Raw genomic sequence first — 13,422 nt, forward strand, 5'->3', positions numbered from 1 at the left:
GCCACACATTAGGACGTGACCTGCACTGTGATGGAACATAGGTGATCTCTACCAGTACAGTAATATAGTGCTAGACATTGTGACAATGTCATATGCATAGTACATTGTAGCAATTAATTCAGCATTACATCACTATTTCTATTCCACCTGAAGGGACTGTCCTGACAAAATCGGGATAGTTGGGTGGTATGGTATAAGCATTGAAATTAAAAAAAGACAATATAAAATGATTATACATCTGTGATTATGACAACAATGTAGGAATATTGAAGGAATATTTCACGTAAACATACCAGATGGCAGCAGGTCCAAGTGAGTGCTATCTAAGTCTTTCATGGTGTCTAGTTCCTTATCTTTATATGGAGAGGTATATGAATCCAGGTAGCCTGTGCACAGAAAACAGAACATCCCAGGTGATTAGTGGCTTCAGATTTGCATTTTGCATTTTCTAATGTGTATCCTTTAGTTAATAAACTTTATAATATCTTCTAATGAACAAATGTCCCTCAGACAATTTACATTCTTCGTGTCATTCATTTATGTATGGCCCTGAGGAAAGGTCACTGCCTTCTTGAAACGTTGATATGACTTGCTCCCATAACTTTCATGTTGTGTTAAAGTCAGTTTTCCTTTAACAGACCTGCTGTGGTTTTTGCTACCTACAAATTATGCTAATTTTGATTTACTGCAGCTGATGGGCAAATAACTACTATTTTTGCTTAGATTATCTGTATTTCCAGCAATAGGGCCTGATCTTGGGAATGTGAATGGTTTTAGGCAGAAATATACCAAACTCCTAAAGAGAAAATGTTTTATATACATTAAGGTATAAAGCACAGAGGAACTCATTCAGAGTCGGTCGTTGCGGCTGCACGGTCGTAAGGTAAAAGGGGCTGGATATGCAAATGAAGCGCTCGCAAGTTGCGTCGTTAAGATGGGATCGTTAGCTGGACGAGCGAGGGGAGGATGCGGCCGTAAGACTAAAAATACGCCCCCTTCTCGTTCCCATTACACGTCACCTCCAGGCATATAAGGATTAATCGAGACCATTGGGAACCACCGGAGCTGGTCGTAGACCTTAAGGTTGACCATACCCTTTCTTAAGCACTACGATCCAGTCAGTGTAAAAACCTCCCATGTCAAATGTGCCATGACACTACTTAGTTAATTATGCACTCCCATAAAACACCGTTTGCATAGTCAGGCACGCCTGCATTCGGACCTCCACTCCCCCGTTCACAAGCACCTTCCCCTGTTACCACCCACAAACGCCTCATCCTGTCACTCAAACTAACGACCTGGACAAGTTGAAGGAGAGAGCAATTTCTGATCGTAATAGCTAGTTTGCGCACGCGCATTGCGAATTTTATGCATGCACAGTTTAGCGAACATCGGTGGCGTACGACCGTGCGGCCGCAACGACCGACTCTGAATGAGGTCCAGAATCTTTATAAATACTACTAGGATGCCTATGGCGAATATTATGCCAATTTGAACTCAGAACATACGTACGTAAAATGATTTGCTAGATAATGGTTAGATCATATGTTAATACGACGGAATCGGGTAATAAAAGATGTGTGTGAAACACAACCGGCTAAGCCATGCCCTTTTATGGTTTTTGGGGATTTTTTTATTGTAATATTTTGCCAATTTGTAAGTGTGATTATATGGCCATGGACTGTGAAGCATAATGGACCATTTCCAGGGGGTATTGCAAGCTGAGCCCCTATAGATGCAAACGCCTCTTTTCTCTGCCCCAACTGGGTAAAACATAAACAGTGTCCGCACATGACTAGGTCGCCGGGTGTGAAAGCACAGACCACCAGTAGTGCGTGAAAACAGCAGCCTGCGGCGGTCACCCCTATCCCGCTTCCCCCGGGTCACTGTACTGGCTCTGTGTTCTGGTAGTTTTCTTGACATTTTCAGGTTAGCTATACCATAGCATTTATTATGGTTTTTCTAAAAAAAAAATGTCATCAAATTTTATACAGTTTTATTCCAAATTCTGTAATTTATTGCTGATTGAAATCCGTTGCAAAAGAATCACAATAATATCTTAATTAGTCTTTGAGATATTCAAATTCAAAAAGCGTCCCCTGACAAAGGGACTAAGCAAATTATATATAAAAGATTATCCGGATTTTAACAATGACATAGATCAGTAATATAGGGCCAAATGTAATAGGGTGAGAGTTTAGAAAATGTGAGTTTAACAGTAAACTCTCACATTGGTCAAGTTTTATCTTTAAAATGGGAAAACATCTGGATGAGAGTTTAAATCGCGAGAGTTTCTTGTGCCTAAAAACATGTGAGTTTGCAGGTTCTCGGACTCTATTACATTGGTGAGTTTAAAAAGTGTGAGAGCTTACTGCTAAACTGTCACATTTTCTAACTCTCCCCCTAGTCTCAAACATAATGGATGGACTCAGAGAAAGCAAATATCAAGACTAATATCTTTCCAAGAGATCAGTGTAGGATAATACTTGATTACTAGTGGGAAGATTGCCTATATAAACAGTGTAATGTTATTATAGCACATTAATCTCCACCTCCTTGCTTCACAGATCTGTGGTCTGTCTGTAGGATGGATCATTGCAGATGTAGATTGATGTTTTCTTTTCTCTAAGCAGGTTACGTTCCACTTGCTCCCCACAGATGTGCTCAAATTCATTAGTAATAGGTTCCTCTCATTTACAGTGCATCCGGAAAATATTCACAGCGCTTCACTTTTTCCACATTTTGTTATGTTACAGCCTTATTCATTTTTGTCCTCAAAATTCTACACACAATACCCCATAATGACAACATGTAAAAAGTTTTTTTGAGATTTTTGCAAAATAAATAAAGAAAATAAACTAAAAAATCAGTTCTCCTGGCCATTGATTTCTCTACTGTGCATGATCAAATCATCAGGAAAATGGCAGTTGTGCCATTTTCACAGTGATATCTGCAGCACTGGACTCTGGAGAAGTAAGTATAATGTATGGAGTTTATCTTTCAACATTACAGTGATTCAAAGTGCGGTATTCAATTGTTATAGCGCGCCCGATCTCCCATCTGAAGTGACGGCAGATTGTGGGCGCTAATCAATTGTTGTCGCGTAAAATGGCTACCCCCGACCAAAGTGCTGGACGCGATCGCGAAAAGTGCTGTTTGGGCGCCCAAACAGGTCACTTTTCACCCATTTCAACTCGCAACCCCCAGGGGTGGCACGCTGGCAGCTGAATGCGCCCGACAGGAGCAACAATTGAATAGCTCCTGTCGGGAGCGTAAAGAGGCGAAACAGCTGAATACCGCCCAAAGCACACTGCAACAGCAACAATGGAGTCTTTTACAATTGTGATAATACATGTGCTTGAGTGGCCTAATCAGAGATCTAAATTGAATCCCTTTTAAAATCTATGTCAAGAACTCAAGCATCTAGTCTTTCACGCTTCTAAATATTACAGATCCACTCTGAGCAATGCTGTATATAGAGACGGGCAAATATTAGTGTGCTCAAATTTATTAGAGGCTTAGCCATAAAAAAAAAAATACTGGCTGGGAAATTCTCAGAGATGGTTCAAATAGTTTGGTGGATTAATACTAACTTTAATCTGCATTGCTTTTACTAATTGCAGTCTGTGAGATTTATAGGTATGGAAAAAGAAAAGAGGACTGAATACTCTTTCAATGTACTACCTGTGCTCCTTACAGTATATATGTAGCTTGCAATTACAATTGATTTGAAAAAAAAATAATACATTTATACTGTTTACCTAAAATAACAGGACTTTCAGGGAGGATACCTGAGCAGTCTAGAAATGTTGCAAGTGAAAGTTTTGCATTATTGAAAAATGCTCTAAATGCATGGAAAATTAATTTGGAGCTTTTACACATCGAACAAGTTCATTCACAGTTTGAAAACCTTTCCATATCAACTGTATATTTTACCAATTATTTTTATCAATATTTATATATTTTTACTTTAACATTTATTTTTATGTTTAAACATTGGTATAATATTAGATTTTATTATATGCATTATATATTTCTAGAATGAAAGTTGTATTTGAAATATATTTATGCCTAATAATTATTAACAGTATATATTCAGATTTCTTTTGTTTTGATTATTTCTATTATCTTACTTATTCATTTTTTTCTTCTTATGTTCATTTTATTTTTGTTTTATTATTTTTAGTGTATTGCATTTTATTTCAAATGTATGTTACTGTATTTATATTGTGATCATTTGTATTTATTTTCTTGCATAAAATGCATGCATACCAATCATTTATTCATATGAAATCCAACATGTTCACTATTTAGTATACTCAGCTAATATTACAATTATTATTACAGAGGGCATGTACAGAATAAGTGCAACATAACATAGCAGGATAACAAGTTCATAACATTATTACACAAACATAATGAAAATTAACATGTAAGACAATTTACAAACAATCATACAAAATCAGCGCTGTGGGAGGAGATCTTGCAAAAGTAGGGAAAGAAGAGTACAAGAGGGAAGGGGAATAAACTAGAGATGTTCGAGACCACTGTGTTTTGGTTTTGGCTAAACCACCCTCAAATGTTTTGGTTCGGTTTTAGTTTGGGATGTCTTTAAAAACTGTTAAAAACAGCTAAATCATGTAAATTGGACCTGTTTTTGTTCCTATAGTATTATTAACATAAATAGCATTAATTTCTTGCCATTTCCAGTCTTTGTTGACCACTTCACAGCACCAGAAATCATTAGGGACGGACGTAAATGCAATCCAAAATAAGGACGCATATCCACTACACTAGTAAAGAACGACTGTACGATTACGACATTGTTATCTTTCATTATACTGTGCAGTGGATATTGGCCCTGATTCAGAGCCGGACGCTCTGACCAGAGCGCTCGCTCAGAATCAGGGCCCTCCTCCATTAAAATGGAGCGTCCTCCTGGACGCTCGTATAGCTGTGGGTCACCACCCACAGCATATACGAGCGTCCAAGAAGATGGTCGCGATGGTCTTGACCATCGCGACCATCGGACTTGCGAGGGAAACCCTGCGGTCGGGTTTCCCAGCCGCAAGGCCAGGAGTGATTTTGGCTCTATCAGAGCCAAAATCACTCCCACTGACATCACTAGTGATGTCAGTGGGGCCGGCTTCAGACGGTAGGCGTTCCCATGGGAACGCCTCCGTCTGGCAGGCAGGCCCCCAGCACGCCCACCAAAGGGGGCGTGCTGTCAATCAACATCGACAGCACGCCCCCTTTGGTGCGAGACCCCGAGCGATGGAAAGCCCGTCGCTCGCCGAGTCTCGCGCATGCGCACGACGGAGCTCCCTCCGTCGTGCGCATGCGCAGTGGGGACCATCGACCCACTTGCGAGCGTACTGCCGCTCGCGAGTGGGTCTGAATGACCCCCATTGTGCCCACACTGAATGATATGTCGTTCAATCGTCCATTAATATTGTGTAGTGAATATGCGCCTTAAGTGAGATCTGATTATATATATATATATATATATATATTATATATATATCCGGGTTCCGAACTTGGTGAGAAGACCCATGTCGGGACTCGGTGCTAGCTTGGAACCCCAAAGTGATAGGAGCAGGGACTGTTGAAAACTGAACACACCCAAACTTTGGGGTCCTGTGTCGAACTGTGTTCAGTTTTCAACAAATCTGAACTCCCTATCTGTAGAATAAACATGGGTGTCATAGTAGAGAGTGTGTGAGAAAAACGAGAGGTGGTTTAGGATGAGAGCTGTTTGAAGCATTGCAGAGAGGCAGGGCCGTCTTAATGTATAGGCACACTAGGCAGCTGCCCAGGGCCCCACGATTCTAGGAGTCTTTGAGCAGGGGCAGGCTGTGCCGGGTGCATCTACATGGAGTGTGTTTCAACTCGCATTCAGCATAGGGCAGTCATCTGAGGGGCAGGCATAGAAAGATTATCCCCGGCCACTCTGATTGTGAATTACAGTGTCAGAGCACCAGACAGAATTCTCTACCTGCCTCCCAGCCTGCAGCCACAGAGCCAGATTTAGGGGGTGAGGGCACAGGGGGCATGATCGCCCAGGCCTCCTCTCTCAGGGGGCCCCCATAATTTAATCACAGCTGCAGTGCAGAGCAGGAACTGCACTGTGTGCTGGAGGAGAGAGAAGGGAGGTAGAGTATGTTATCCTTGTATTACATCATGTTTTTTTATGTTTAAACATTGATTTTATTGTACCAATAAATCTAAAGGTTTAATTGAATTGTCCGTTTAAATTTTTATTCCCATGAATGGATGGGTAGGGGTCCCAGTGCATTGCTTTGCTCAGGGCCTACAATGCTGTTACGATGGCCCTGCAGAGAGGTGGATTTCTAATAGAGAGAGGGAATGAGTTCCACTGTTGGAGAACAGCATGGTTGAAAACCTAGAGGGACAGGGCATTGTCTTACATGTTATCAGTTGAGAAGAAAGGTAGTGGTCATTCGCTTAGTAATGTGAGAATGCAGCAGTGTGTGGAGGGAGATGGGGTGGATTGCCAATAGAATTTAACAGGAACATTCCCGGTGGGCCGACACGCTGTGGGGCCGACTCGACAGTCGGCAGGGGCCCGCCCCCAATGCATGACAGGCAGCTCGCTGGCACCTGGCAGAGTGGCCCAAGGAGGAGCTCTTAGCATAGCGACAAGAAGCTGTCAATCCTTGTCTAGCAAGGCAGAGCTCCTCCCCAGTCCCATCACTCCAACGGAGAGTCTGCTGCTCCAGAGTACAGAGTGGACAAAGGAATGGACTGGCTGCTGACACTCTTCCCTGCACACACCCACATGGAGCAGCGCTCACAGGACAGCCCACACCCAGCTAGAAGCAGGTAACCGGCCTAGGGGGGCACTGGACCCAGGGGTGCTACTTCTACAAATGACAAGTCTCTACATTCACCATTTTCTCTGTATGACATCCTTTGCCCCCAACACCTGCATGTGAGAGCCTGTCCTATCCCGCTGTGTGCGACAGCCTAGCACTTCCCTTTCTGCAAGTGACAGCCTGCCTCTCTCTCCCCTTTTCATAATCCAGTGGCAGCTTGTCTCCCTCCCCTGCGTGTGATGACCTGCCGCCTCTCTCCCTCTCAGTTGCAAATAACCTCCTCCTGGCCCCCTCCATTCCCTGTATACAGTACAGCAGCCTTTGCCTTCAATACTCTCCCCGTGTAGCCTCTCACTACCCTTACCCTCCCCCCCATGTCATATATTCTGTCTCCCACCTCCTGTGTCTCCTCTCCCCATGTGTAATAGGTTTTTGTCCCCACTAGCTACCCCAAGCTTCTTTCTCTTCAAATGTGACAGCCCGTCTCCCTCCCTCCTGCATGACAGCCCTTCTCCCTCCCTCCTCTGTGTGACAGCCAGTCTCCCTCCCTCCTGCGTGTGACAGCCAGTCTCCCTCCCTCCTGCATGACAGCCCTTCTCCCTCCCTCCTGCGTGTGACAGCCCGTCTCCCTCCCTCCTGCGTGTGACAGCCAGTCTCCCTCCCTCCTGCGTGTGACAGCCAGTCTCCCTCCCTCCTGCGTGTGACAGCCCGTCTCCCCCCCCTGCGTGTGACAGCCCGTCTCCCTCCCTCCTGCGTGTGACAGCCCGTCTCCCTCCCTCCTGTGTGTGACAGCCCGTCTCCCCTCCCTCCTGTGTGACAGCCCGTCTCCCCGCCCCCTGCGTGTGACAGCCCGTCTACCTCCCTCCTGCGTGTGACAGCCCGTCTACCTCCCTCCTGCGTGTGACAGCCCGTCTCCCTCCCTCCTGCGTGTGACAGCCCGTCTCCCTCCCTCCTGCGTGTGACAGCCCGTCTCCCTCCCTCCTGTGTGTGACAGCCCGTCTCCCTCCCTCCTGCGTGTGACAGCCCGTCTCCCTCCCTCCTGCATGTGACAGCCCGTCTCCCCTCCTACCCCTGTGTATAACAGCCACTCACTGGGCTCGATTCAATAGCCCGCAATGTAAATAGCGCCGGAAGATAGCACCGGGAGCATTTCAATTGTGCAGGGTGTTTAGTCGGAGAATGCCTGTTCTCGCGACTAAACACCCTGTTTAAGACGCGAGAATGGGTATTCCCCAACCTAACTTCCCGGCGCGATGCTGTTTTCCCGGCGCTAAGGGCAGAAAACAACCTCGCGCCGGGACTTTTGTCGGATTTCTGCTAGCATCCCCGAAGGCATGCGAGAAGAAATCCTTAGTCGGGGTTCGCTGCGCGGTGTATTGAATAGCTTCGGGAGCTGATTCCCAGAGCTATTCACTTCGTGCAGAATAGAATCGAGCCCACTGTGTCTACTCCTGCTTTTGACATCTTCTGACTCCCTTACATGTGTCTCCTCCACCTTATGTGTGACAGCTTGTTTCTCCTATCTAACTCTCAGCCCTTCTGCTAAACATATCTCTCCTCACCCTTCCCTGTGTGTGACAGCCTGTCCCCCAAATCCATCCCTTCTGTGCAACAGCCTGTCTCCCCCCTCTTCCCTGCTAATGACAGCATGATACCGCTACCTTCCCTGCATGTTACAGCATTTTTATGTTGTACCCTCTCCCCCCAGCGTATGTACGGATGGCCATCAACCATCAATTTTTACAAAATATTGATGGTGGCCACCCGATGTTAAACAGTTTTGTCATCAATATTAAATAGTAATTGTGACAAGTCAAGTGTGCACGGTGCTAATAGAAAAATAATTTCAATACTTCCCAACAATATCCATGTAGGAATCCCGTGTATAGTTGTCAAATTTCAGCGATATTATTTTCATTCATATGAAAAACATAAAGATCATCCAAACATAGTGTAATATCGTCAGACAAATTTATTCAGAAACTTTCAAATAAAAACAAAGATATCCCAAGATAAAAATAGGTGTATCTACCACAGTACACCTTACATATAAAAAACATATGTATCAAGCAATATGCTCTTTTGTAGTGTACATAAACACAAAGAAGAAATGGTTGTTCATGCGTAAGGGCTATTGCTCCTCATTTAAGTAATCAATGGGGAATTACCGGAAGTCTCTCATATAAGGGCCCGTCGTTTTTAAAGGTGGAGGTCGCCGGATAACCTCTCCCTCAAATCCTTATTAGGGGGTCTCCCTTATGCAATTCCTTCCAGATAGATGGTCCTGTCACTGTATACCAACGCGTTTCGGGAGACAACAGCTCCCTTCCTCAAGGCAGTGTGACATTTCTAAAATAAATTCTCTTATATACGGTTGACTGTATTTCCCCTTCGTGCTAGGGACCTGGAAGTGACATGAGTGAGGGTGGAAATGCAGTTCCTGCCCATGACAGCCAGCTACAGAAGTACTTTGTCCCCACTTAAAAAAGTTTGTTGTCCCCTCGCGGGCTCGCTGAGCTCGCCTCGCTTCAGGCATGGTGGCTCGCTACGCTCGCCACATGGTTGTATTCCCCCTCTATGCCCACTTGGATGGCAGGGAATGACGCTGGACACTGGCTGATGATGTCAGGGTCCTCTCCGTGAAGGGGATTTAGACATTACCTCTTATATACCCTTCGTTAAATGCACTTCCAGGTCAAGGGTCAAACCAACTAACAAAACTTAAAAACTCTTAAAATGCACTTATAATTAATCTGTGGTGCAAAGAAAAATATCCTCCATCTAGCGCTTAAAATGCAGTCTTCAATTAATACACAATATAATGTAAAAAATGTATTATAAAAATTATCGCCGGACCGGAAGTGCGTCATAACTTGCGGTATCGGCGTTCACTGGTGTAACCGTAATCAAGTCCGTTTTTGCGATCTCCATCACAGTGGAGTGGATCTACTTCAGTCCTCCGGTGTCATCATACACTCCAGGCCCCTGGATCAGATGCGACTCAGCTTCCTGTATGTGGAACGCACAGCTGACCCGCAGCACTTCCAGTTTCGTCGGCCATCTTTTGTGTGGAAGGGACATTTCCTATATTAGTTCTTATGGCCAGACAGCCATCTTTATTGGGGCAGATTATCCTATTTTCCAATCCTAACACTTGTTATAATTTCCGGTTTTGGTGGCCATCTTATGGTTGTCTATTCAAATGGTTGTCTGGAGCACGCTTCCTCTTCATTCCAGTCCAGTTTTGTCATCAATGGCTGAAAACCAATGGTTCTCCACCATCGATGGAATAGTGTGAGACGATTCTTCCTGACAGGACGGCGCTTTTTTGATTGGCCCACGGCCCGTAGTACCCCCAGCAGCAGTGGACATTGAGGGGGTGCAAACCATCAATGGTTCACCATAGATGGTTTGTGTGCCATTGATGGTAATCACTGATGGTCCCATCGATGGTAACCATCGATGGACACCCCACCGATGGCCATCCTTAAGTGTATGACAGCATTTGATATTTTTTGTCTCCAACCCCCCTTATGTCTCCTTCCCTTTTATTGTGACAGCTTCTATCTCCTCCCCTCTCTCCTTTGTTGACAGGTTTAGGGGCCTTTGTATCAAGCCGTTTTGTACATAACATTTCTGCATAATTTTATGTAGCGAACCTATGTACTAAAAGCACAATGCAGGAGATTTCACAGAAATCTCCGGCAAAGTGATAAATAGCGCTGCAGATCGCAGTCCCCATTATTATCAATAGGGTGCTACGATATGACCCCTATGTACAAAACTCCGAAAAGCTTTTTCTTTAGCCTCGGTAGTTTGCATCATCTTCCCGCCAGTCCCGAAAGCTGACACTATGTGCATGCGCAGCGTCAGCTTCCTCCGGGGGAAGACTTTCAGTTCTTTGAAAGATTGCTCCTAAATGCCAGAGATATAACTCACGGGTACATTGGTTACTGTAACTAAGCACTAAGATCCCAATCCAGCAAGGATCGCAACTGCGATTACGCATGCAATCAGCCGACTGTTGCATACTGTGCATGCATAGCAGTGCGCGAACGCGAACTGGCCACTGCGATCAGGACTGCTATCGCAGTGACTACACAGACCCTTCGCAGAGTGATTGACAAGAAGTGCCATTTGTAGGAGGTGAAGGGGGGGTTGTCAGCGAAACACTGGCGTGCCAGTGAGTTTGTATGCCGTTGCTGGGGCGTGCATTAATTATCCACTGCAATGTCATACGCAGTTTGAGTACTCACAGCGTGTAATGAGGTTAGCAATTCCTGAGTAAGGTCAGAGCTTGTGCAAGTATGCATGGAGGCGCCGATTGTACTCGTTGTTACCGATGGTTTCGCAGTCTTGCTAAACATTACGGATGTGTGTAAGGTAAGGTGGGTGTTCCTATGTTCTGCTGCAATGGCATAGCGATCGTAGTGGATACGTATATCATCGTGGTGAGACTGCGTGTGTATTCGCAACCGCGATCGCAGTTGCGATCCGCAGTGAATCAGGTCAGTTTCACTGCTCCGAACCCTGATAATTAACATAATGAATAGGCCCCTTTGTCTCTTATCCCCCTCTGTATTGTATTGTGGCTAGTGCTAATCCTCCCTACATGTTATTTGGTCCCACCTACATGAGGCCACTTTTAGAGTTTTCTTCCAGGGCCACTTTAAGTTCCCAATCCACCCCTGGAGATGAGGTCAGTGATGTAGTAAGGAGAGGATTAAGTAGGGGCTTTAGAGATAAGAGTGATGTATTTAAATTGGACTCTCTGTAAGGGAAGGGAAACCAGTTTAGTGCCTGGCAGAGAAGTGAAGCAGAAGCAGAGAGGTTGGAGAGAAAGATGAGCCGAGCAGCAGCGTTAATGGTGGATTAAAATGGAGATATGGGGTAGTCAGGAAGGCCAGATAACAGTCTAGTTGAGAGATGACCAGTGAGTGGATGAGGATCTTTATTGCCTCCAGGATAAGAAAGGTTCTAATATGAAGGTGGAAGCAACAGGAACGGGAGAAGGCCTGAATGGTTTAGTAGAGGGCAGAGTCAAGGACAATTCCAAGACAGCAGACTTATGAGACATAAGATATTGTAATGTTGTCCAAGGATAGTAAATACAGATGTGTCCTCCTCCATCTATCCTTAATAAACCGCTCAGCGCAATATGCCTGGCATGAGTGAGCCGCCAGGTCCTGCAATGCGATGCGACTAGGACACACCAGGAGACTGTGCTGATTAATTTAATATATTTGTGTAAATCTGAGTATGACTGAGTCTGTATATGGAACTTGGTGTGGAAAAATGCTGTGGCCGCTGCATCGTAGTTGAGTCTCAGTCACACACAGATATACAGGTGTTGCATAATCAAATTAATCAGCACAGCCTCCTTGCGCATCCTAGTCGCATCACATTGTGACAGATTCTTTTTCGGCAAAAAAATACGCAAAAAAGGTGCCCAAACTAGCAGAGTCGCATGGTCGCATGGGACCTGGCGCACCAAGAGGGGCTGTTTGCTGTGACTGCAACAAAGATGTGTGAGGACACTCTGTTGTTGAGTTTTTTAAGCATGGGAGAAACTAGAGCATGCTTCAATGCAGAAGGGACAGTGCCTGAAAAGAGATATAGGTCAAAAAGGTGGGCGAGAGTGTAACAGAAAGTGGACGGAGGGAGAGGAGGATATGAGGGAATATAAGATCAGGGGGTCAGATAAGGGCACTAACTTCATCTCCATTGGCTGAAAAGAAGTTAGGAGTAAACGGATTGGAGGGGGGTGATGGGAAGAGTCTGGAGGGGAAGGATGGGGTTGAAGTAAGGGGAGCCTGGTGGGGGGCCAGGGGCATATCTATAATGGGTGCAGGGTGTTCGGGGAACTTGGGCCCCTGGGTCCACACCACACACCCTGCACCCATAGAATGACTTGCCTCTCCGGAGTCCAACATCGGCGCGGGGGTCCGGCGCTGTAAAAAAGACTGGAAAATGGCCGCCGTGCCATTTTCCCGTCATTTGTGCATGCGCAGTACAGGGAAAATGGCCGCCGCAGCCATTTTCCTGGTGACCACTGCATCCTCTATAGACTGTAGGCGCACTCTATTGCCCAGAGTCTATAACGCCAGCGCTGGCCGCGCACAGCTCAGTGCGTAGCCGGACAGAGAGGAGGGGGCCCGTGTTGGAGCTTGTACACGGGCCCCTCCTCTCTAGAAATGCCCCTGTGGGGGGCAATGCTCTAGTGGATGGAGATTCAATTTTGGATGTGAAGTGGGTGTCAAAGTCATGGGAAAGGAGAGAAGAAGAGAGGAGGTGGTGGGCAGAGAGAGAGTTGAAGGTAGTGAAGAGGCACTAGGTGTTGGAGGACTTGGAGGAATTAAATGTTTTCAAATAAGACTGGAAAAGGTTTAGAAAGAGGGTATGGATTTGAAGTGGTGGAAGTCTTCATGGGAGCTGGATTTCATCCAGTGTTACTGGGCAGTTTGATATCACGTTTGTAGGTATCTGGTGGATTTCAAAAAGCTAGAATTGAGGCATAGATGGTGAAGCCTAGTAGTGACTTCTGGAGCAACAGAATTCAAAGCAGTTGTTACAGTGCTGTTGTAGA

At 45.4% G+C, this 13,422-nt stretch overlaps 1 protein-coding gene across 1 annotated transcript in view; it reads right to left on the reverse strand.

Moving 5' to 3' along the window:
• The window catches only part of GFRA3 (GDNF family receptor alpha 3), a 72,791-nt gene that overhangs the window by 17,236 nt on the left and 42,133 nt on the right, over positions 1-13,422 (reverse strand). Inside the window, exon 3 of the mRNA XM_088465428.1 lies at positions 294-386. Coding sequence (XP_088321554.1) covers positions 294-386 — 93 coding nt within the window. The remainder of the gene's footprint in view (positions 1-293; positions 387-13,422) is intronic.

The sequence above is a fragment of the Taudactylus pleione genome, unplaced genomic scaffold (genome assembly GCF_031769625.1).
Source record: "Taudactylus pleione unplaced genomic scaffold, aTauple2 ptg001990l, whole genome shotgun sequence".
NCBI classification, from domain to species: Eukaryota; Metazoa; Chordata; class Amphibia; order Anura; family Myobatrachidae; genus Taudactylus; species Taudactylus pleione.